Source organism: Biomphalaria glabrata, chromosome 8 (assembly GCF_947242115.1).
Source record: "Biomphalaria glabrata chromosome 8, xgBioGlab47.1, whole genome shotgun sequence".
In the NCBI taxonomy this organism is placed as follows: Eukaryota; Metazoa; Mollusca; class Gastropoda; family Planorbidae; genus Biomphalaria; species Biomphalaria glabrata.
In genome coordinates this window covers 21,622,675-21,648,872 of record NC_074718.1, presented here as the reverse complement: position 1 = coordinate 21,648,872, position 26,198 = coordinate 21,622,675, and the positions used below count along the sequence as shown (strand labels likewise).

Sequence of the window (26,198 nt, the reverse complement as noted above, 5' to 3'; positions counted from 1 at the left end):
TAAAATTCCAGTCTTACTTACGTATGCAGTATATTGGAGACCTGGCTTGAAAACAGCTGGAGTCATTTCTAAAAATTTGATCTGATATCTGTTTCCATAGTATGTAATGACCGAGCTGCCATTTAGCTTAATGCCTGAAAAAAAAAAGTGAACTACAATAAAGTATAGTTTCTACAAACATCAACCTATTTGGCAACACTACAGAAATGTTTGAATTGAGTGCTCATGGAGTTGCCTATTTTATTTATTTCAAATCTCTTTAAATCTCTTCCAATATCTTCCTTCTTTTTCAATTTTTTTTTTAATTCATGATTTTGATTGACCCCGGCATTCCTCTATATTTATATATATTCTTTGTCTATATTTCCCTCTATTTAAGGATTAAAGAATGTTGACCAAATCTTTACAATGAATAAAAAAGGACATATTACGTGATCAGCATTAATCATGAAAATCCCAAATGCTTTGAGTATCACATTTTTCTACCTACAGTTCACCCCCTTTCAAGATAACATTTGAAGATATACATACTTAAGATTTCTTTGAAAATATACATGTTAAAGATTTAGATCAAAATATGTTTTGAAAAAAAAATTAAAGCAATTTAAAGAATCAGTCAGAGAACAAATCTAATTATTTTACCAGTTGATGCCTCAGTAACGAAAGCTGTGATTTTAATTTTCTTTTTCTCATTGAGATGAACGCTTCTCCGAATATCCTCCAAAGGTACGCTGAAGTTTCCTTTTCCTTTAATCTTAAGCCAGGAAAAGAAAATAAAAACCACTTAAGTATATAGTAATTTATCTGTATAAAACTTCTATCAACTCACACTGTCTGTCGGGTCAGAAGCTTGAGCACGTGATTTGTCTCACCCATTGTCGGATCAAGTTAAAACTTTACACAATTATTCATTGGAGAAGACATTAAACAAATCAATAAAAAGAAAATTAACCAATTAGTCATTTAATTATTGGTAATTAAATATTTTGTTTGATTTCAAAAAGAGAAATAAATAGTACATTATTAAAAAATATAAATTTTGTGCTATTCCCTTTTCATAAGCTTTGTTTAAGAAAAATATTTTTGTATATTTTGTTATTTTTTCCTTAACTAAAAGTTGTAAATGTATAATTTATAAATCATTCATTAGATTTGATTTTATTCACCTCAAAACTAATTTCCGTCACTTTTCTGTTGACATTGCATTTGTCTATTGTGTCAACATTTTCACCAATTTGAAGTAGTACTAAACCATATACTGGCTGGCCGAACGTGTATCTGAAAAGTATTTCACTCATAGTAATGATATTCCAAAACCACACTACAATTCTAAATGAGACATATATATCTTTGTATATATTCTTATAATTTTGGTGATGGTGATGCGGATAGGGGTATTAGTGTGTGTGAAGTCAACCGACACCAATCGCCTTAGGACAGCGCTAGACGAGTGGTCAACCGTGATGAGTTACGACGGTCCACAGTGATGACTGGCGAAGTTTCAAGAAACATCTAAAGTGAACACTACTCAGCGAAAAGAAAATCTTAATCGACCACAGGCGGACAATGGTTATGCTTGTACTGAATGTAGCAAAATATGTAGGTCAGAGCTGGGGTTGCGTATCTACGGGAAATACTGCATTCCTAATTATCCTTCGGACTTAAAGACAAGCCTTATTATTATTATAATAAATAAATTACATCCTCATAATCATGATCACCATATGTTCCTTGACTTTTGTCCTAAGGGTGCTGTAACAGTTCAGTTAACCAAATCCCGCCATTTTTCCCTGTCAGCAGTTTTTCTTAGTATGATTTCAAGAGAGTGGCCGGCACGTTCTTTTGTTCATCCAGCTTTTCTTTGGACGGCTTTTTCTTCTCCATCCCTCCACTCTACATTGAAGAATGACTTGTGACTGTAAGTCATGTCTTACAATATGATAGAACCAGCTTTCGTCTTGTTACAGTCTTGACGTGTTTCTCATATTTCCCAGTATTGACTTGTAAATGTTCATTGTTTCCTGGTATCTAATACCCAGCATTTTTCTGTAGCTTTTACTCTCAAAAGTTTGAATTCTTCTTTCTGCCTCAGCGTTCAGTGTCCAACTTTCACAACCATATAGCGGTACAGGGACCAATAGCAAATACTAGTTTTAATTTGACTTGAAAGCTGATGGAGCTCTTACAGATTTCTCCAGTTTGCTGATGACGGCGGATGCCAAGCTTAAGCAGGTTTTGACCTCTTATTGATCCACACTCTTTTGTTATGTTGGAGCCTTATATGAGTCAACTTCTTCTAACGATTGGATATTCAACTGTATGCAGCATCTCGTACTATGATTTCCATGACAACAGCTCTAGCTACAGATTTCAGTTTTGAAGTAATTCTTTACCTGGTCTCCATTTTCTCCACTAAAGTCTATATCATCTTCAAACGTGAGATGGGAAAAAGACCGCACGATTAGGGTCAGCTACGAGTAGATCTTCTAGAAATATGTTAAAAACAGCTGGAAAAAAGAAAGCTTGTTATAAAACTTTATCAAATTTATTTTTTTTTAAATTACTGAGCCATTCGCATTTCAGTATAGGGCTTTGAAAACGCTGTGTTATTGTTTTTTATTTGTGTTAACCTCCTTTATGCCTTTCTACATGCTATCCTGCCAAATCTAGTCATAAGCTTTTTTTTTAAGTCTAATAAGTTGTGAACCAGTTTCTGTCTGATGTTAAATATTTTTCAGCAGTACTTTTACCTTCTCTGAAGCTTGCCCATTCTTTGGAAAGGAACTCTTTGGCTTTTCTCTGAAGTCTTTTGATAATTATTCTTTATCTTGGGCTCGAATCAGACTTATCGTTCTCTAGTTTTGGCATTGTCTAAAGTTTTCTTTCTTGTGCAGTTGAATAATTAAAGATTGGGTCCATTCTTTTGGCCATGATTTTGTCCCATATTTTCTGGCAGAATTTCTAAAAACACTGAGTTATATGTGAGCCGACATGTTTTTAAAAGTTCTAATAGTATGTTATCAATTCCATGCGACTTGCCACCTTTAGAAGATATTATTGCTTCCTCTGCTTCCGACTCTAGTATTGGAGCCTTGCCAAGGTTTCGTGTTGGCCCAATTTGTAACTATATACAAACTAAAATGAAATACAAAATGAACAAGTCCTGATCATAAAATGTAATTCACTATAGCAACTAATCATGTTTCATTGACTAATTTTAAAACAAATTTAATAAACAAGATAGCAAAAAAGAGTTGTGGTTTTCACACAAACTCAAAGACTACCCCGAAGGGTCTATTCATGGGTTATATACTAGTAAGCGACCACGTAAAATGGCAGGTTTCTATATTTCAGCACGAATATCAGAAGTACACCATAACCGATCAAGTATCATAATCCTACATCCCTCCAAACATTGTGGGGCTAAAGTTTAGTTGACATAATTGTTTTTTCTGGAAGGCTGACGCTATTAGTATTATTACATTGTCAATATTCTAGAAGTATTCAATGAACTTATAGTTATGAAGCTATGGTTCACATTCTGGCCTAGCTCGAAGGATCATCTAATGGATGTTTAAACTACGAATAAATTGTTTTAATCAATTTCCTTTGTCTCATTTAGGGCATCTGGAAGAGGTCTTTCCCCTTGGTCAAGTGTCGACGTGGCCTTAGACTTCTATATAGACTGGTACACAAGCCGTTAATAATACTGAACACTGCGTATTAAATCTTATTTTAAAATGTGTATAAAAAATAAAATTATTCCCAAACAAAATAAGTTTTCTTTTCTATTTTTTTATTAAAAAAAAAACAATATATTTGGCAAATTATTAGAAACTGTAAGGTATATATTATATGGCCTCCTTTCCTTCAGTCGCGAAGCGACTATGGATCATCTCGGTGAGATGAATGCCTGGGCATTAGCTATGGTCGGAACGATGTCGCCCACACATCAGTTCCCCCCTCTCCACGCAGCTGATGTTATATATTATAACAATTATATATAACATTATTGTTGGAAAAACTGTTTACATGAACAGAATTATAATAAACAATGTAATTGATATTTCCCTATAAAGCCTCGTTTCACTACTAATATTAAATAGTTTTTAAAATTGTTTATTTTATGAACGAAAAAAAAATCTCAATGTTTAATGAACTGACTTTTAGAAGATGGAAAAGTTTCTTTTGCACCCAAACATTTTAAAACTTTAAAACATGTTGAAATCGGATTTTAAATTTCTTTTCTAGTTTTTGAGATAAAAAAGTGACATGCAGACTGTCGGACAGACAAACAACACACTATTAATAGCGACTTTTCCCATAAGGGAGATCCTCTAAATTTCTAAAAAGTGTAGATCTATATGGACTACCTCGTGACACTTAACTATGATCAAAAAGTTTGTCAAACGAATATTGAGTCCAACATACTGAGTATAAATGCAAAATGAAAAATGTTTAATTTAATATTTCTCAACATGTTACAAGAACGAGGCTAAAGTAATACTATATCTCTCACTTGGCCTCTACTGAGCCTGATAGTGTTGTATCAGAAAGTAAAGCAAAAGGAGGTAACCCAACATCCACTTGAAATCTTGGTAAATCTGAGGGAAACAAAGACATGCATTTTAGTTTGATTTATCTGGGCAAGCAGTGAATCAATCAATGGTGAAGGAATTAATTCTGGGTATAAAGAGCACTACATTAATACTATCATTTATTTTCTTTTAACACAGGTGCACTACTGTGCAATAGGGGAACAATGAAGACATTGAGTGTTATTTTATAGAGAAAAACATTATAAGCTCACTTATGAAGAGGTTAAAGTGATAGATAACTAAAGTAAACCAGTCAAAGAAGAAATTGTTTTAAAAAGGCGACAAGTAGAAACGTCAAACGAGTCACATCCGCGATTATTTGACGTCATAGTTTCACTCGAGATAAGAATGTTAACAGGCTATCTTTGTTTATAGGCCAAATCACTATCACTTGTCTACATTTACTCACTGTTAATGCTATGTTATCTTATAAATTGCTGACGTTCCTTCAAAAGAGAACTAAGTCCTTCGCGCATCATTGTGTTAATTTAAAATGTTAAGTAATTGCTTATTCTAGCTGATTCAGGCAACACTCTCCAAGTTTTAATGGCACTAGGGAAGAGAAAGCACTTGTATGAGCTTTTCCTATCGTATAGTATGAGAATGTTTTTTTATCTTTGTATATTTCTGATTAATCTGTTATATCGTTGTTGTTTTTTTCTTTTAAACGTATGTTTCTATGTTTTATGCATTATTGCTAGTTTAAATTGTACTCGTTTTGCTAAAAATGAGTGATTTTGTATATATTTTGTGTAAATTTTATGTATATTTATTTGTTATCAATCTCACGAGTATATTCTGCGTCTGTTAATTTCTTGAAGACATATGAAGCTATATTTCTTTGGGACTCTACCTTGAAACATTTTTTTTTTAAACACTGGTGTTACCTATCTATCTATCTATCTATCTATCTATCTATCTATCTATCTATCTATCTATCTATCTATCTATCTATCTATCTATCTATCTATCTATCTATCTATCTATCTTCTTTCTCTCTCTTTCTCTCTCTCTCTCTCTCTCTCTCTCTCTCTCTCTCTATATATATATATATATATATATATATATATATATATATATATATATATATATATAAATATATATATATATTGTTATAACCCAATTCGTGACGCAAAAGGGTTAACTGTGTGTGGTTAGTTGACATATGTGACAAAGGCCAGTAATACAGTTTAGCGTGCTATATTGAAAGGCATGAACTTTGCACGTGAATAGATCCCGTGTTATGGTCATCTGATCATAAGCCTGCGCAGACCAGAGACACAGTGTGTTGGAAAGCGGCAGTTCAAGACCGGAGAGCGTTGAGACCGGGACTGTTAGTCGGCCATGAAGTCTGTCCTGGTGCAGTCCTCCAGTGAAACGTATGAGTCCAGGAAGAGATAGTAGAGTTTATGAGTTTAGTACAGTGATAAACAGTCTAACGTTGTAGTAGTTGATTGTGTTGCCAATTATGTCATATTGGCTGTTTTATTTGACCCTTATTAAAGTACCAGATTATTTGGAGAATGTTGTCAAGTTCATGAGTGTTGATGTGTAGTGTTGTGTTTAGCAGTGTTTACAGAAGGCCTGATTAGGAGAGAGGATTGTAACTATATATATATATATATATATATATATATATATATATATATATATATATATATATATATATATATATATATCATAGAAGTGAGACGAATGCCAAGTGTTAATACAGTTTGGGGTCATCGACGTCCCAAGCATTATTTCTCTTTTTATTTAGCAATATAAATTTGTGAATAAAATAATAAAAGACCGCAAGCCTACCAATTGAAATGGCTTAAAGTATCACTAATAGATATTTCTAATATTATTGTTAGCCAACAGTGTCATGTCATTAAAAAATACATAAATAATCAATTCTATTGTAAAAGCAAAGTTCCCCTTTCAGACCTTGTGTTCTATAGGGCAGATGATGAAAAGGTCATCTGGTTCTGTGGCGTACAGTTAACGAGGGTGTCATGTGGCCAGTACAATGACCAACCGCCTTTACTTTCCCCAACTAATGTCAGAAACCCATTAGAGCTGGATGGACTCAGAAGCGCCCAAAGATCCCGAATTTCAAAATCCCAGTCTTCACCAGGATTCGAACCCGAAACCCACGGTTCAGAAGCCAAGAGCTTTACCGCTCAGACATTGCGCCTCCAGATACAGATATACATTAACCAAAAAAAGAGGCCATCATTATCAGTTAAAGATTTGGTAAAAAAAATACGGTAATAAAACCAAAACAAGTTAATGAATGTTTCTGAATTGTACATTTATTAAATATAAAAGTACGTACCATACTCTGCTACTTCAAAAAATTGACTCTCCGCTCCTGAAACAGTCTGTAAAATATTACAAGAAACAAAGGTCAATAAAGTTTTTACACTTTATTATGTCTAGTTACTTTATCTTTTAGACGCCCCCAAATAAAAAATGTCACTGTAGTTTATTTGTCGTCCGTCTGTCGGCATGTCACGTTCTGGTCTCATAAATTAAAAGCGCCATTGAAAATCCGATTTTACCCTAATCTTAAGCGTGTTAGAATTAAGTGCAGTGGCTAGTCTAGTATGCAAACCACTTTCTCATCAATTTTTTTTTAATGAATTCTTAAAAGTCTTGAATAGTATATGATGTGAATATGAATCAAAGTAATGTAATAGTCTTGTTTAGTATGTGATATAAATCAAAGTAATGTAATTTTAAAAAAGGGGAAATATTTTTAAAAAATACAAATATATTGTTATTATAGAACTAAGTACCAAAATTTAAGGCCAACCTCATACTAAAACTGTATGCTAAAGCCTAATTGTGTGTCTACATGAATAAATGGTCTTCATATTCAATTGTTATAAAAAACAAGATTACAAAGAGGCGGCCCCCGTAGGAGACGGATCCCTGTCGGATTTTGTTTTGATTGTTAAAAGTAATAATGTTTCAAAGATTCATTTGGCGTTGTAAAAAAAAAAATTAATGTAAAATCTCCCGCTGGTCGACGGAGGATGGCATCGAGCAGGGTATGAAACCGAGACCGTAGAGATAATCAGTCCTGCGCGCTAACCGCACGACCAGGCATTGCTCTTAACCTAATGACAAACTGGTTACAAACTAATAGCCTAACATTGATAATATACCTATACATTACGGAATGACAACTACCGGATATGTACAATATGTCAGAAGAGCGATTTTAGATAATCTTTTGGCATTGAGAATTTTCATTTAAATGGAACTAGAATGAGGATGTAGATCTACCTAAATTAAACTTCTAATTTAGCACTCTCAATATATCTATATCTACTAGATCTAGATATAAAATATATATTTGGGATAATGTAGATGTAATTTAGATAAGATTTGTGTAAAAAAAACACTAGATAATGAATTAATAGACTAATCGGAATATTAAATTTAAAAATAGTAGATTATTCTTAGTATTTATAACATAGCAATATTGACATATTGACAATCTAGACTTTAGAAATAAAAATCTACACTTTAAGTCTAGAAATTAAAATTATAGATCTTGATCTAGTCTAAATCTGGTAGTGCTGTTTGCGCGCTGGACTGTCGTTTGGATTCATCGATGGTTCCAGGTTCAAACCCTGCCTGCTCCCATCCCCCGTCGTCCTGTGGGAGGTTTAGACTACAACTCTGAAGGAACATCCGAAACATGTAAAACAACAAACATTCTAAACTAGACCAAGAAATTATAGATCTAGATTCTACAATGATTTTAATTAGAACTTAAATCTAAATCTAGTTTTAAAAATTTAGCTCTAGTGTAAAAAAAATAAATCTAGATCTAGTGTAAAAAATCTAGCTCTAGTGTAAAAAGAAATCTAGATCTAGTATAGAAAATCTAGATTAGATCTAAATCTAGCTATTATGTCTTTTTAAAATGCGAGTCACATTACGAGGTTTAATAAATATTACTATACCGAGTTGTTTTAGCATTTCATTTAAAGAATTTATTCCATATGACGTCAAAGGTAAAAAAATCCACTACGTCACACGGCCTAGTTAGACTAAAAAATGTCATCTATACGAGCAGCTTGTCGAGTGTTCATAGACATTGGTGCACCGAGTAAGTTCTTTTTTAGCATTTCATTTGAAGGCTAGTTAGACTAAATATGTATATAACATACTAGACATATGTTACCCGCGACCCGCGGGTCTCTATTTGCGCATTACTGTCAATATAGTCACTGAGAGTGTTTTGTAAACAATTAAACGAAATAATAATGTAAAAGGTAAAGCGAATGTGTCAATGTAAAAATAGTGTGAATGAAGCTATCAAATCAAAATAGCTAATAGGCTTAAATCCATTTTTTAAAATTAAAACATTTGCTTTTGAATAATCTAGTGGATTGGATTTAGATGTATGTTAAACGTAGCTAATGATCCTTTCACGTTATTTCTCTTTCGCTACGAAAATAAAATTAGTTTTGCGAAAATGGTTTACCCGAAGTCGATACATTCTTATCTATTAAAAACGAAAAGAGCGATAGCTTTGTTAAATAAATGGGATTATAAAGTGAACAATTAAACGAAATAATTTTTAGTACGCGATTCATGAATGAATATAGATCTAGGCCTATCTCAACTCGGCTTCGTGGCTTTCGTAAATGTATGTAGCTTTAGAAAACCAAATTTGAATGTTTACATGATCAAAAAATGAAATGAATGGACTTTAATTAATATGTTTATGTGTAAGTATAAGACTATCTGTGCGAAGAGAAGTTTTATCATCTTATTAGTGTTGAATTAGAGTTTTAGATCTAGGGATGGGATTATAAAGTAACAATAAAACGAAATAATTTTTAGTACGCGATTCATGAATGAATATAGATCTAGGCCTTTAACTCGGCTTCGCAGCTTTCGTAAACAAATGTAGCTTTAGAAAACCAAATTTGAATGTTTATTTGATCAAAATATGAAATGAATGGACTTTAATTAATATGTTTATGTGTTAAACTATAAAACTATCTGTGCGAAGAGAAGTTTTATCATCTTAGAGTTGAATTAGAGTTTTAGATCTAGGGATGGGATTATAAAGTAAACAATTAAACGAATTAATATTTAGTACGCGATTCATTACTGAATTGTCTAATGAAAGAATGTTCGTCAGGAAATCTGTAATCACAGATATAAGGAACTAATTAATGTAAAAAATGCTTTTGAAACACAAAATTGAAGGTTAATTTTATTATATAATGAAATCAATGGATCTTCTTTTGTATTTTCATGTGTCAAAATAAAAAACTATCTGCGCAAAGTGTATTTCTTAAAATTAGATCTAGGTCTAAATCCTTTCTATCTTTTCTCATGTCAACATTGTAGACATGGCCTAGATCCATAAAATACTATAGCTGTAATAGAGTCGGACAACTTTATTTTTTTTGAGGGTCTTACATTTGTTTTAGGGCTACAATACATTCACTAAGGTCTAAGTTGGTACCCAAGGAACATTCCTGCCTAGTTTTATCAAGATTGGTCAAGCGGTTTTGATGTCTATAAGTAACATACATACATACATACATACTCCACACATTCTACTTTATAATATAGATAAAAGGTTTAAAGACGCTTTTTTTTTTGTTTTGTCTGTCAGTCTGTCTGTCCGTCGTGTTAAAAGCGAGGAGAAAGAAAGACTAAAAGCTATTAAAAATCTGATTTAAATTTAATTTCCCTTCCGAAACATCGCATTAGTTTTAAGTTTCTAAAATAGATTCTTCCGGATGTTTATATATTTATAGTGAGAGAAAATAAGAATTCCAGATTAATCAAACACCGTTAATTAAATTTGTGGGATGGTCTGTTATCAAAATTAGATGCACCATAGCCTTATGGAGAGATTTTCAAACCATTTTTGGTGTTAGGAAGTTGTTTCCCTTAAAAATCGGAACTTAATATTAACGTTGATTAGATTTTCTAACGTTTTAGCTAGAAAGTTAAATGTAGTGTAAGAGAGAAGTGCGATTTTACATAAATAGAGTTAAAATATTTTTCATAAAAAATCCGGAACAACCAATTTTCGTAAATGAGAAAATTATTTGTTTTATTTATTAGAAGATGGATTTCAAACATTTATTAGCGTTATTAGATTTTTCATATAAAATTCGGATCATCTTTGGCGACGATTTGTAAAAAAATAAAGGTAAAATTAAGGTAGATTTCTTGTTCGAAACAAAATCTGGAACATTCTTTACCGATTAAACAACTTTTATTATGTTTAGGCAAGAAAATTAACTTTAAAATAAGTCTAAAAAGTGATTTTCAATAATCGTTTCTAGTAAATTACTTTCTTATTTTAAAATAATGAACAACCAATAGTCGATATTTAAAAAAAAAAAAGTCATTTGACATAAATTTATTTTTAGTTTAAAATTCGGAACAATTGATATTGATAAATAAACTATAGTGACGTAGTGTCAAAGAATATAAGTGTAATATTAGTCAATTATGCGATTTGAAACAATCATTTGACATAATTTATTTTTTATAAAACAATATCCGGAACAACTTTATAGTTAATGAAATATAAATCAGTATAGATATTTTTATTTAGCATTTATAAGCTATTTACATTTCAAAAAAGGAACAATGTATTAAAGATCATGTGTTTCTTGCAACGTTTAAGCATTGAAATAAAATCTAATATAAGTTAGAAGAGCAAACAAAAATTTATTGGCATTGAATTGTTTTTCAAAAAACATCCGTAACAATCTATTATGGATACTTAAAACTATTGCAATATTCCTGAATTTAAAAATTAAAAGTTAAATCAGATTTACAATAGCCTGTAGTGTTATTTATCAATCTAATTGTGACGGACAGACCGACGAACAGACAAAACGCACAAAAATAAGCTTCTTGTATTCGGATGGGGGCACTAAACAAAAAATAAATAAAATCTGATTTTTTTTTTAAAGTTTAAGGAATTGGTTTAGCACTATAACATGTTGCGACGTTACGCTATTGCACGAAAGTCGCTGCATAAAAAGTCCATTTTAAAAAATGTGCTTGATATTTACATACAAAGTGCATTGTTAGCCTTTATATTATTATTATTATTATTATTATTATAAACAAACAGAAGTGTTTTCTTTTAATTTTACATTAAAAAAACCGAAACAACACATTATTGATCATTAGTGATGGGAACTAAACTAATTTTTTTTAGTTAAATAAAACTAAGTTTGAACTAAAAAAAAGTAATTAAACTTTTAGTTAATCACAAATTGAAAAAATTAATTAAACTAAACTAAGAAACTTTAGTTAAACTTTTACTAACTATTTTGACCTTTTTTAAAGTAGATCTAGATCTATTAGTTTAGAGATTCTACTATTCTAGAATTCGAGTCTAGATTAGATCTAGATATATCTAGATTACTTATTAGGCCTATACTAAGACCTAAGATGCATAGATATAATATTAATGACTATAATAGGCCTACTAATAATAGTCGTCACTATACTAGATCTAATCTACTTCTATTATAATTATACTTATATCTACTATCTAGATCTATTAGATCTAATATTATCTTCTAGAGTATAAAATATGTATCTAAATTCCCATATCTAGTTATAATCATAATTAAAATAATCTAAAATCTCTAGATAGATCCAAAGTTCTAAGATACCTACTAGACTCTATCTAGATTTTAGATCTAGTTATCTAGTAGTAGTAGTAGTAGTAAGTAGTATTTCTTAAATTATTTTTAGATTAAAATATTAATTATTTGATCTAGGTCTAGTAGCTTGATCTAATTCTAGATCCAGATTATATTTCTGATCATTTCGTTTGTAGAAGATATTAGATCCAGAATATTCTAGAATCTAAAGTTAGTTAGCGAGTCAGCATGCAGTTTTATCATTACTTCTAAAAAGATAACTTATATTAGAACTTGGACAATTACTTCTAATTTCTTTCTATAATAGTATCATTCTAGTGATTCTATTAAGATCTACATCTATCCCATAAAGACATTTAAATCTTTTTTCATGAGCAAAAATAAATGTTTATTACATTTTGCTAAAGAGATTGGTTGTGCTTTATATTTTTCATGTTGGCTGTTTCGTCCTTAAATTTTTCATCTAGTCTAATAAAGTAAAGTAATATAGATTTCAATTAATAGATCTAGACTATATTATTTATTGACTTATAATTTTAAATTTACATTTAGATCTAAGACTAAGACTACTTGACTAAGAGTTAGACTCTACTTAAGACTAAGAGACTAAAATAATTAAATATAGACTATTATGTCTATAGATCTAATAGTAGTAACAGACTAATTATATATGACTAATACTAATATACTAGACGTCACTAGACTCTAACTCTAGTAAAAAATAAAAAAGTTTTAAAATAAAAAGAGTTGACATTTCTCTTAGATCTATAGTAAAGCAAAATTCTTTGCCTGCGGCTATACAGGAACACACTGGTGTTTAATAAAAAGCAGCAAAATGTAGATCTATAGAAGCAAGGAATTATCAGGATTTATCAAGCAGCGAAACTTGCTAGAAATATAATAATGAACAAGTTTATTTTTCTCGCCTTTCAAATACCTTGAATTGGCGGGAATAGCGGCCATTATAGGGTAAAGGTCAAAATGCTTTCTAGTGACCTGTGCACCCTCTAGTTTATTCTCCTCTCTATTATTCATTAAATATATACAAATTACATAGATCTAAATATTTATTGGTATGTATGTTAAAAAAGTTTGTAAAATTTGTAATTAAACTTTTTAGTTTGTAACTAAAAAAAACTAATTAAACTAGGATTTTAACTAAACTTTTTTTTTTAAATTAAACTTTGGCCTTAACTAATTTTTTTTTAGTTAAACTAAAAGTTAGCACCTTTTTAGTTAACTTTTGCCCATCACTATTGATCATGTGATTTTGCAACGTTTAAGCACGGAAAATAAATGTTATATAAGTTAGAAGTACAAACAAACATTCGTTGGCATTGATTTGTTTTAAAAAAAAAAAATCCGAAACAATCAATTTAGATACTTAAAACAATTGAGAAGTTTCGCTAGGAACATTAAGGTTAAATCAGATTTTCAATACCTTTTTTTTTTATCTAAACGTGACGGACGTGACGGACCGACAGACAAAACGCACAAAATAAGCGTCTTTTATTCTGACTAAACAAAAAAAAATATAATCTGATTATTTTAAAATATTTGAGGGAACTGATTAGTACCATATCTTATCGCTGCTTGTCACGCTACTGCACGAAAGTCGCTGCATAAAAAGTCCATTTAAAAAATGTGCGAGATATTTACATACAAAGTGCATTCTTAGCCTTTATAAACAAAAATAAATTTTTTCTTTTTATTTTAGCAGCTAGTTGACCAGAAAAAAACACCTTTAACTAATATTTATATTTGTTGTGGATATTCTTTTTTAATTTTTAAATTATATTTGACTTTGTGATACTGAAAATACACAAAATATTGTCTTTCTTTGTCGGCATATTGTAACCTTATCTACCTTACATTTATGTATTGTTTTTGTGAACAAATCACGTACATAGTTAACTTTATAAATTAAACGGTTTGCTTTTAGAAAACCAAAAGTAGCCTTTGCACCTAAACTTTTCAAGCCGCATCGCATGGTGAAATAATAGTTTTCATATCTCTTCTAGTTTTTGAGATCCAAGTGTGACAGACGGACAGACAGACATTTTGCTCAAACCTAATAGCGGCTTTTTTTTCCCTTACGGGGACCGCTAAAAATGCTTCATTTCAGGTTTATAAGAAAATAATGGTTGCATTTAATCATATATCGACAGAACATAGTCAAAATGGCGCTTGATACTTTGAGATTTGAGATCAACACGCATCTAGTGGCTAGATGGACGAACATTTTAGAGTCTACACGAAACTAATGGCTCGATGGACGAACATTAAACTAATAGCGGTTTTTCCCCTAACAAAGGCTGCTAAAAATATGCTCTTTGAGAAATATTCACCTCAGTTCTGACATTTATTTTCCATGTTCCAAAAGAAGGCTGATCACTTAAATCAAAGAAACCTTCCACTACACCAAATGTTCCGCTGACTCCACTCAAAACATTGATTTTATTATCATAAGGATCCTAAATAAAAGAGTACAGGCAAGCAATAGTTTGATTAAACACACATTGCATAATAATAAAGTCATCAATTTCTTTTGATTTGATTAACGTCAACAGCAAGATGCAATGTGGGAAACAAAACAAAATTTACCAGAATTTCATAATGAAATGTTCCAGTGTAAAGTTGTAAGTTGTAATATGCTGCCAGGATTCTGAAGTTAACTATAGAAATGAGAAAAAAATATATTTAAACGTTTAGAATTATATTTGTCTTGAACGTTGAGTAATATTTTTAAAAAAATAGAGAGAGTTTCTGTGATACAAAGTCGTAGGCGGCCCGATTGGGTCAGGCGTAATTTCACACAAGCATATTGTTCATATGAGACTAGCTTATCTCAACACAAAAACATTAAAGGTATCTAAACATAATAAGAAAATCTTTATTATTTTAGATTTAGATTATTACAAAGCTTAAATCAATTCACTCTCTCTGTCTGGTTAAAAAGTTTCTACACGTTATTTCTCCGACACCCAATCTTGGATTAAGATGAAGTTTTGCACAATTATTCCTTCTACCTGACAACACTAGATCAATACAAAAAAATTACCAATTAGTTAATTAACTATTGGTAATTAACTATTTTGTTCAGTATCTCAAACAAGGGAAACAATCTGTACTTGATTGAAGTAGTAGTATAAGCTGAATTAGTCCTCTTTATAGGTCGTTGTCTGAGGCTTGGTGAACACAAACATGAGATAAAAACGCTAAGATATTTATACAAACTACCATGTTCATAAACTCTTCACAAGCAGATTGGTTACCGCGTTGGCTTGAGACGTTTGAGAAGGATTTAGCCCACAAGTTCAAATCAGGTAGTTCACATTTTTTTTTATAAAACATTTAAAAAGCGATCACTCAGATACCCCATTTTTTTCTCTTTCTGTAGATACCTCAGAATATGCTTTTTTTTTTGTTTAAATACTGGAAATAGTGCCTGGAGACGGGACTCCGTCCCAAACCGAATGAGGGAGCTCACAGTGCTCCCCCAGACCTCTATGCTGGCAAAGGCGGGATATCTTCAGTTTTGCTAAAAATAGAAAGAGAGTTTCTGTGATACAAGGTCGTAGGCGGCCCAATTGGGTCAGGCGTAATTTCACACAAACATATAGTTTATATGGGGCTAGCTTACCTCAAGTTGAAGTCATTAGATTTTAAATCTTGTGAATTAATTGTTCAAACAGATGTTTATACAACATTGATATTTACGTTTTCAAAGACCATAATAAACTATTGCACTTTTAAACTTAAAACCCTCCGGAGGAGTGGGTGCAGTGGCGTAGCTACCAATGTGCGGGTGGTGCGGGCCGCACAGGGCACCAAGTGGAGAGGGGCACCAAAATTCCCCCAGTGTGTATTAATTTCCTATTTCCCGGAGCGTTTCAGTAAAAACGGCTAATTGTATGGACACGAACAAATTTAAACTACTGTATTTTAAACATGAACTAACGATTTATAAACTAGTCATGTCGCTATTTTGTTTCATCTCCATGACTATTTCTTCCATACAATGTAAGCTATAGAACAGTTTGAATCTAATTTACTAGATTTATTTCGGACACACGGTACATGTTGTTACTACACTGATCAATGCTCTGTAATATAAAGAAGAAGATAGGCCAACCTTTTTTTTACTTCATTGTTTAGTCCATTGGTTTAATCTAGATATTGAGTTTACAAATATATTTCTAAACTCTAGCTCTATACAATTGTCTTAGTTTATTCATTTCTTTATGATTCTTAATAGTTTAATTTTTGAAATAATTCTATTGTAATGTCAATTTTTTAAAATAAGCTAACCTTTGTTTTCTACGAGTTTTTTTTTAACTAACTAGTTAATTGTAATACTGTAACGTAAACAAAATGATGAACAGTGCTCAAGACTGACTAGTCTGGCTGGCGCCTCAAAACCCTTTTAAGCTCAGACGGAGAAATCGGCATCTCTGGTTCTGTCCAGTCTGTGTAGTCTATAAGGGCCCCATACCCAGATCTATCGGGGTCCCTCATTACCGACCCATCGGTGTAGCAGAAAATGGCATCTGATGGGAAGGACTTTAGTGTAGCTGATGCCAAGTTTTGGAGTATGGCAGGTGTTAATCGCCTCTTGGTGGCTCCCTCTTGCCCTATAAGGGACATGTTTATTTGTGGGGCTGGCAATTAAAATTTAATCTCCTCCACGGAGGGCAAGTATTAATTTTTCTAATAGGAATTCTATTAGTGGAGAGCCCAGATGATTTTGACAAATTGGCCGCAATGTGGAGGAACGATCGCATTTTTATGCGGTTCCTCTCTCTCCACTGTTGCACTAATATTGTGGTGGGTAGCCTAGAGTCGCCCCTTTTGTAGCGCTCGTAGGCCGTAAGTACCGCCCTCTCCCCACTGGCGGATCCAGAACTTTGGAGTGGGGGGGGGCGATTTTTTTTCCAAACCCTAACCCTAACGCCCAGTAAACCCTAACCCTATGCATAAACGTGCGTACAGCATACATATATATATATATATATGTATATATATATATATTCGATATATGAGAATAAAATAAGACTGTTTCTCAATCTTCGGCGAAAAAAAAACAAAAAAAAAACAGTCTTTCTCTTGCAAGCTTGGGGGTCTGGGAGAGCGCTTTAAGCTTCTTCACTGGGGTTCGGGGCTTCGCACCGACGCCAAAAGCGTTTTCTTGCATTATTCACGGCTGAAACGCATTCTCCTGACATGTACAGCTCATTACCTATTAGTGGTGTTCGGGGCGAAGCCCCGACGTCCAAAAGCGTTTTCTTGCATTTTTCTCTGCAGAAACGCATTCTTCTGACATCTACAGCTCATTATTTATCAGTAGGGTTCGGGGCGAAGCCACGACGCTTAAAGCGTTTTCTGGCATTCTTCACTGCAGTAACGCATTCTCCTGACCTACAGCTCATTATTCATTCTATTATAAAGTGCCTTTTGAATAATGAGAAAAATATTCTAATATGAATTTATAGTCCCTTAATACATTGCAAATAAAACCGATTTGTTCTTTGAAAAGATTAGATACCCCACATATTTAGATTAAGGCCTTGAGGATCGCCGCCGAAAAAAAAATATTCGATTAATAATATTCAATAAAATTCAAGCATAAATTGTGAGTTATAGTTCTAAATTTATTTAACTAGAAAAATATGAGATAGAGTAAAGGTTGGAAAAAGTCGACTAGGAAATGATTATCTGGCTTTTGAACTCATCTCAACCGTTACTGTTATATTGAAAAATTTCGTTTGAATTATAACTTTTCCAAAGCAAAGTCTTTCTTAAAATAGTTATGATAAATTCATGTGAAATTACACAAACTTTGTCTGGAAAGGGGAAGGGCGGTAAAATGAAAACGATTAATCCTCGCTCCTTTTTATAATTTCTGCTAATGATTGCATTTTGCATTAAAGAATAGGGGTTGGGCGACTCGATATAAGAATTTACTTTATAGCATATATAAATTATATTAGTGACAGATTTTTTTTATTTTGTAATTTCTTACTATAATACAAAAAGAAAAGGTATTGATTTGTCCGATGGGGGGAAGGGGATTACATGTATCGCACTTCCACCTGTTTATATTATATAGATATTCGACTAATTTTGTTCACATACTATGATTTCTCCATAAAAGTAGGACCGCCCCCCCCCACTCAAAGGGTTTAGATGGGAAGGGCAGTGGAAGTATTCGCTCTTCCCCTTCCAATCGGCCAACAGGTGAACGAAATTATATAAAGACCGGTTAAAATACCAATAACAAGTTTTAATCATATAGATATTTAATTGATTCTGTTAGCAAGCTGTGATTCCTACAAATAAATAAGACCGCCCCCCCCACTCGAAAGTTTATGGTGGAGGGGGGGGGGGAATTGATGCCATCGCCCCCTCCCGACCCTACCAAATCGGCCAAAATACTAGAAAGGGGGGGGCGAAATAATCTAAAAATAGGTTGAAATATAAATAATTAGTATATATTATTAACATAAGTAATAAATTCGCATACAAATTGTGTGAATTCGATACTATAATTCGTCCGCCCCCCCGGGGGTCGGCCGAGTGGGGGGGCGATCGCCCCTACCGCCCCCCCCCCTGGATCCGCCAGTGCCTCTCCCTCCTTAAATGTTAAGGTGCCACGTTTGTTAAGATTTCATCATCTTCATTTAAATCCAAAGATGGATTCAATAAGTGGTGGAGGTTATCCCCGAAAATAGAAAAACATGAGACCAGCAGAGCTCACATTCAGTCATCGCTTGCTTGGAGGGAACTTGAAGTTCGCCTGAGAGTAGGAAACAATATGGACAAGGCCCAAGATTTGATTATACAAGAGACGAAAACCTGGAGAGTTAGTAAATTTACTATCAAAGTACGATCTACTCTTGACGGAGCAAATGCTTCGAACTAACCTTTGTTCCAGACCGAATACATACATGTCTCCACAAATACAAAATGAATTTATTACAAAATTGGGGGATCACGCTAAAAAACAAATCATACAGCAAGTAAAACAAGCCAAATATTTCTCTATTATTTTTGACAGTACACCTGACATCTTAAAGCTGGATCAAACTTTCCAAATTTTACGGTACGTTGTCATGGAGAATGACGGGGTGCAGGTTCGTGAGTCTTTTATTGACTTCATCGACACAAAGGACAAGCATGCTGCTGGAATCGCTGAGATGATTCTAGAGAAACTGCGTTCGGATGGCTTAGACATAATTGATTGCAGGGGTCAAGGCTATGATAATGCTGCGGTCATGAAAGGTCAAAACTACGGTGTCCAAAAACGTATTCTAGAAGTCACTATTCATTGCCTGCTAAAAGTCTGGAGACATTAACTAGCAGAGATGAAAATTCATCGACTAGATCTGAAGCAGGTGGATTATTGGTTGCTGTTCAGTCTTTTAATTTCCTCACCTATCTTGGATTTTGGGCTCCTGTATTAACTGAAATTAATTATACGCAAGTCTACCTTCAAAACCAAGGATTGTCTATTCGAGACTGCTCACTCAAACTAAAAACATTAGAGACATTTTTAAGTAGTAATCGAGAGGACATCGCTGAAGCCAGCATTACCTTTGCCGAAAGCGTGTGTTCAGATCTGAGAATCAGTACAGAACCTCAAAAACGTATTGGCCATAAGAAAAAGATGCCTGGTGAGAAAAGTGACTACTCTGTACTTACACACAAAGAAGAGCTACGAACGAAAATTTATTCTATCTTGGACAGGATTGTTTAAGAAATAATCACCCGATTCGAGCAACTTCATGATGTAGCAGATAGATATGAATTTTTGTCGCCTTCCCAGCTATTAAATACTCAGGTCGAAATCAATCTCGATAGTACACCTAGCGACATTGATAAAAACGAATTTCTGCTGGAGCGAAAGAGACTTCAACGGTTTGTCACAGTTTCATCTGAAGCCTCCGAATTTCCAAAATAAAGACCTGTTGAGCTCTTGAATTTTATAAATAAATATCAGCTAGATGATTCAGTCCCGAATATCGTCCTAGCTATTAAATCCTTAGGTCGAAATCAATCTCGATAGTACTCCTAGCGACATTGATAAAAATAAATTTCTGCTGGAGCGAAAGAGACTTCAACGGGTTGTCACAGTTTCATCAGAAGCCTCCGAACTTCCAAAACCTGTTGAGCTCTTGAAATTTATAAATTAATATCAGCTAGATGATTCAGTCCCGAATATCGTCATCATGATTCGCATATTTTTTGACTATTTTTTTCCATTGAACAAGAGCTGGTGGAAAAAATGGATTTCGATAAAATTATTGATACTTTTGTCAGCAAGAAAGCGCGTAAAATTCATTTGTAGTATGTTTATGTAAAAGTGATTTTTTTTTTGAATTAACAATATTTGATTTATGAATGCATATTATTTTGAACAGGTTTTGCAATGTTATTAATTAGTTAGTTTTTTTTTTTTTGGGGGGGGGGGCATCAAGATGAGGTACCGCACCAGGCATCATATACTCTAGCTACGCCACTGAGTAAGTGTTTTAAATACAAAACAAACACATCTTGGCTACGCTTAAAGAATCTGGTGACTGATTTATGCTTTGGTATTATATTGAAGGGGGAGGCGCGGTGGCTGAGCAGTAAAGCGCTTGGCTTCCAAACCGGGGTCCAGGGTTCCAATCCTGGTGAAGACAGGGATTTTTTATTTCGGGATCTTCGGGCGCCTCTGAGTCCACCCAGTTCTAGTGGGTTCCTGACATTAGTTGGGGAAAAGTAAAGGCGGTTGGTCGTTGTGCTGGCCAAATGACACCCTCCTTAACTGTAAGGCCTCAGAACCAGAAGGCCTTTTTATCATCTGCCCCATAGACCACAAGGTCTGAAAGGGGAACTATTATATTGAAGAGGGGGATTATTATTTATTTAAAAAATTTAGTGAAAAAAGTGAAATCTCAACAGTTAGTCATATTCTCTTCATGGCAAATATTAGAAAGTGAATTCTTCTCCCTTCGATAAAATCCAAATGCGCCATTATCCCAATTGATTTCTGAAAGACCTTTAACCATCGAACAGGCATGGACTGTAGCTCTCCGTAGACCTGTCTGGGGGCTTCCAACAGTAACGGCCATGAACCGAGCAAGGGAACATCAACCGTGAACACAACGCCCTTGAGCCGCTCGCTATAAGCGACCGAGCGTAACGCTTAACCATAGGAGTTTGCCTTATATTCCTATAGTATACTGTTCGGTGTAAGGGCGGACTTTTTTGATTGGGTCACCAGGCTCCTTGTTTCATCCCACCACGAGTGAGATTTACTAAAAAGCTCTCCCAAGGTAGCACGAAAGAGGCCTATTCCGCTTTCCATTCGTACCCTATCTAGTCCCACTACTAGACGTTTCAACAGAGGCGCCACGAGGAAGCGACGGAGACTGACTGAATCTTCCAGATGTATTCTCCATATCTATAGTTTGTCGTCTATCCAGCTGGTAGCCTGTAAGTTTTATAAGGTCTACATACATAGGCTATATTCAAAATAACTAATTAGTAAATGCCTACCTCTCTCTTTAGGTTTGTAGATGGCTTTATCAGTTTGGATCAATATTGATAAAATATCAGAAGATATTTGAATAAAAATGTCTTGTTCAAACTGAAGTGGATTATATCCTTTTAAAAGTATTCGACAGTAAGAACAGTGTAAGTTGAAGTCAATCTGGCAAAATAGAAACAAATGTGTATGACAATAGGGAATGAGTTTAAAGAATTAAAAAAAAAAAAGCTGTGTAACTAAATGACGTTTTGTTCCGATTTCTGGAATTGTGTCTATTTTAAATACATTTCTTATACAATTTAACCTATAAAATGTTTCAACATGCTAGGTTATTTCTTATCTTGAAAAACTATTTTGTCATGGATGATAAAGATTATATTATATTATTGTAAATTACAAAATTTCTACGTTTCTTCTTAATATAAGATAATTTGGTTCTATGTATTTTAAAAGCAATAGACAGAGATCCATTGACAAATCATACTATAATGTGTCGATATACAACAGTAGCGGCCCTAGCATGTTGGTAATAAACTAGGACAGGACGTTGTGAATCACGTTAAGTGTGTGTCAGCGTGGTTGGATTGAGCTCTGAGAATGTCCAGTGGTAGCACAATAGATACCAGGATGGTAGAACAAAGTACAAAAGAAAAGCTGCATCGGCGCACTGTCTTAACAACAAGCATTTCATGGGAGAACAGTTGAACTTTATGCGCCAAACAATGGTTAATTTTAGGCTTGGTTGAGAATAACTTGAGATGCTGGCCAATTTCGACTCAACCATCTTAAACTCATTAAGAACGCCGAGGCTCACGACCATGAAATCGGACATAGGATTCAAACGAGCTTATGGACCTGATGGCATCGGAAGTAAAAGGGAAAGTTATTGATCAAATCAAACTTGCTAAATATTTTTCTGTCATCCTTGACTGCAAGCCACAAGGAGCAGATGTACCTTTTATTTCATTTTGTGAACGTATCAGATAGAAATTCAAGGAACAAAGAGTCAAAGATCAGACAAAGATCAGACAAAGATCAGACTAAGATCAGACAAAGATCAGACAAAGATCAGACAAAGATCAGACTAATATCAGACAAAGATCAGACAAAGATCAGACAAAGATCAGACAAAGATCAGAATAAGATCAGACTAAGATCAGACAAAGATCAGACAAAGATCAGACTAAGATCAGACAAAGATCAGACAAAGATCAGACAAAGATCAGACTAAGATCAGACAAAGATCAGACAAAGATCAGACAAAGATCAGACAAAGATCAGACTAAGATCAGACAAAGATCAGACAAAGATCAGACAAAGATCAGACAAAGAGTAAGACGCAAGAAATAAAAACAATTGAAGAGAGTATAGACAAAACAACATTATCGCCAACAGCGCTAGAGGCGCACAAGCCCGTTACTGTGATGTGGTACCATATATGTCTAGGGCCCCGCATAGGACGACAGTCGCCCAGGACCCCACGAAATGATGATATACATTGTCATATACAAGAAAAGCCTACTTCAAATTAAAGAGAACCCCTTGATCATAGTCTATGGTGTTGATCAAATATTTGTTTGGAAGAGCTTTACTTCTAATCTGTATTGGAGATTAACCTTTAAATACACGGTAACCGATCATTTCATAAATACCTAGACATAATCGGCGGAGTTGGCGAACAAACAACGCTCTGGAGGGCTGGCATCACGCCTTCCAATCTCTATTTTCATGCCATCATCCAACAATGTGGACATTCTTAGATGGTCTACGTAAGGATAATCAGTTGAACAAGGCATCAGTTTTACAGACTAGAGCCAAGACTTAAGAACGTCCAGAGAAGAAATATGCAACACTGGCCAAGAAAATTAAAAGCACTGTACAGCAATACGAATCAATGTATCGTCTTCAGATTAACACACAAAAACAATTTTTATGTTAACTCTATATCTATAGATGTTAAAAACTTTTAGAATTTTTAAAAGCAATACATTTTTCTTATTTAATGTGTCACACTTTTTGTCATGTAAATAAAAATAGCAATATGGCTGACTTCATAATTTTTTTAAACTATTATTTCTTTGATCAAAAGATCCGAGGCTGAAATAACCAAGAAATGAAATGACCGGGGATAAAGTGATCAAAGATGAAATGACCGGGGATAAAGTGATCAAAGATGAAATGACCGGGGATAAAGTGATCAAAGATGAAATGACCGGGGATAAAGTGATCAAAGATGAAATGACCGGGAACCCAATACATTTCATAAATTGATGCTTCATTCCTTTGTAGAAACCAATGTGCGACTAAAAAAGGAAACATAATCTTAAATTATATTTGAATTGATTATGTCCCAAAAAGTATAAAAGTTGTCATGGTTTAACTTGACTGTAGATAAATGCACTACTAGAGTTACCAAAAATTATCAAGCATGTCTACAACTAATAAACTTAAACATGATCAAAGCATTAATAATTCGATTGTGGCAGTTTCTACTAAGTCTACACTAACCGCGACCACCAACATAGAAAAAGACAAAGATTGTGCAGCTACCAAGTGTAAAACCGCAAAGCTCCTGCACTTGAAGCTCGGACGTTTCATCCGCCATGAAATGTACCGCATTCTAAGCTTCAATGACTAATATAGGTCCACTAAACCTTAGGAGGGAAAGGTCAGTACTGACCTGCTATGAGCGGTATAAAAGGCTGGAAGAATACCCCCCAGCTAGAAAACTAGTGGATGGTTGGAGATGCAGAAGACGTAACCAGATGCAGTCTTTTATGCATCATACCATTAGACTATCTGATGAAGCTGGCCTCTCCACCAACCGACAAAACATTCAACGCTTTCATCCCCTTTCCCTTGGTGTCGCCCAACAACCCCAGACATACGCTTGAAATTAGTAGACCCTAATGCCACTAAGCAAAGCCGTTCATCTAACGACCTTCAAATCCTAGCTCTGGAGACCATTAATACCTTCAAGCCCAGTGCTATGTTTGCATACACTGACGGGTCGGCATCAATAGATTCTGGAAGAGCAGGCTATGGAGCCTACATCGACTTTCTTGGCTCTCACACAGTCAAAATCTTTGGACCATGTGGTAGTATTTGCAGTTTTGATGCGGAGACCATGGCAGTCTGTGAAGCCTTAAAAGTCATTGACTCTCAACTCAGCGAGGGACATTTGAGGGCAACACAGATTGTTGTGGTCACTGACTCAAAATCTGTACTACAGGCTTTGCAAAGCCCCGGACCATGCCCCCCCCCCCAATATCAACACTGTCATCATGGCTTCACATAACATTAAACAACGCTATGGCACCCCTGTAATAATGCAGTGGGTACCGAGTCACATATGTGACTGGCAACACAATTGCAGACTCTTTGGCCCACCAGGGAGGGCAAATTCCACCCATTGATCAGGCTGTAAGCTTTCATCAAGCCCTGGCTATAATACAAAAAACAGAAATGGAAAGGTGGTTTGAGTGCTGGGACAAGTCCCAAAAAGCCCGTGGAGTCTGGGAGCGCATGAGGCACCCTGACCGCACTTCTCCGTGGTGGAGGCTGTCCAGGCCTGAGCAAGCTATTGTAGCACAGTGCAGAACAGGCCACTGTCCTGTTGGCTCATATTTCTCGCGGCTATGGCCAAATTTTGATTCACGGTGCCCCCGCTGCGGGGAAGAAGAGGAAACCGTGCCTCATATTCTGTTTGACTGCATCAGACTTGCTGATCTACGTCTCGACAGGTCTGGGAAACCCAAAATTCTCGACCTGTATGGCGACATCTATGCACTACGCAAGACAGCAGGGTTTCTGTCCAGGGCTTTTGCAAGAGAGGATTTGAGCCTCTCAAGCCCTCACTCTAATGGAGTTTGATAATGATGATGATGAAGCTTCAATGACTTATTCAGATAGAGAAAGAGCTTAACAAAGAGATGTATGCAACTTCATTTTGAACAAGGAAATAGAGTTTATGAACTTTCATTTATAAAAGCTCCATCTCTCTCCTTCTCTCTCTATCTCTCTCAATCTTTCTTTCTTTCCTTTTCTATTTATTTTTTTCTCTCCCCCATCTCTCTTTCTCTCTCTTCCCATCTCTCTGTCTCTCTCTCTATTTCTCTCTCTTTTCTCTTTCACTTTCTGTGTATCTCTTTCTCTTGTTTTTCTTTCTCTTTCTTTTTTTCTCGTTCTCTCTCTTCTATCTCCTCATTTCTCTTTTTTTTCTCACTCTCTTTTTCTCTGATTTCTCTCTCTCTCTCTCACTCTCTCTTCACGGGAAAGTTTGCGCAAAGCTGCATTGAGTATGCAACATGTTATTTCCCTAATTATTTTAGGGATGAAACTTATCAGATCCAGAGTTTTTAATCACAGGTAGTTCCTAAAAGTACTTGAAATTTAGTAACAAAA

The 26,198-nt window shown here is 34.3% G+C and overlaps 1 protein-coding gene across 5 annotated transcripts in view; it reads right to left on the bottom strand.

The window, feature by feature from the left end:
* Positions 1-26,198, bottom strand: part of LOC106073511 (CD109 antigen-like) — a 110,996-nt gene that overhangs the window by 65,847 nt on the left and 18,951 nt on the right. For all 5 annotated transcript variants that reach the window (XM_056039592.1, XM_056039593.1, XM_056039591.1 and 2 more), the window contains 8 exons: positions 21,803-21,956; positions 14,864-14,934; positions 14,608-14,733; positions 6,919-6,964; positions 4,520-4,604; positions 1,167-1,278; positions 643-754; positions 22-134 (listed from right to left, as the gene is read on the bottom strand). In XM_056039592.1, coding sequence (XP_055895567.1) covers positions 22-134; positions 643-754; positions 1,167-1,278; positions 4,520-4,604; positions 6,919-6,964; positions 14,608-14,733; positions 14,864-14,934; positions 21,803-21,956 — 819 coding nt within the window. The remainder of the gene's footprint in view (positions 1-21; positions 135-642; positions 755-1,166; positions 1,279-4,519; positions 4,605-6,918; positions 6,965-14,607; positions 14,734-14,863; positions 14,935-21,802; positions 21,957-26,198) is intronic.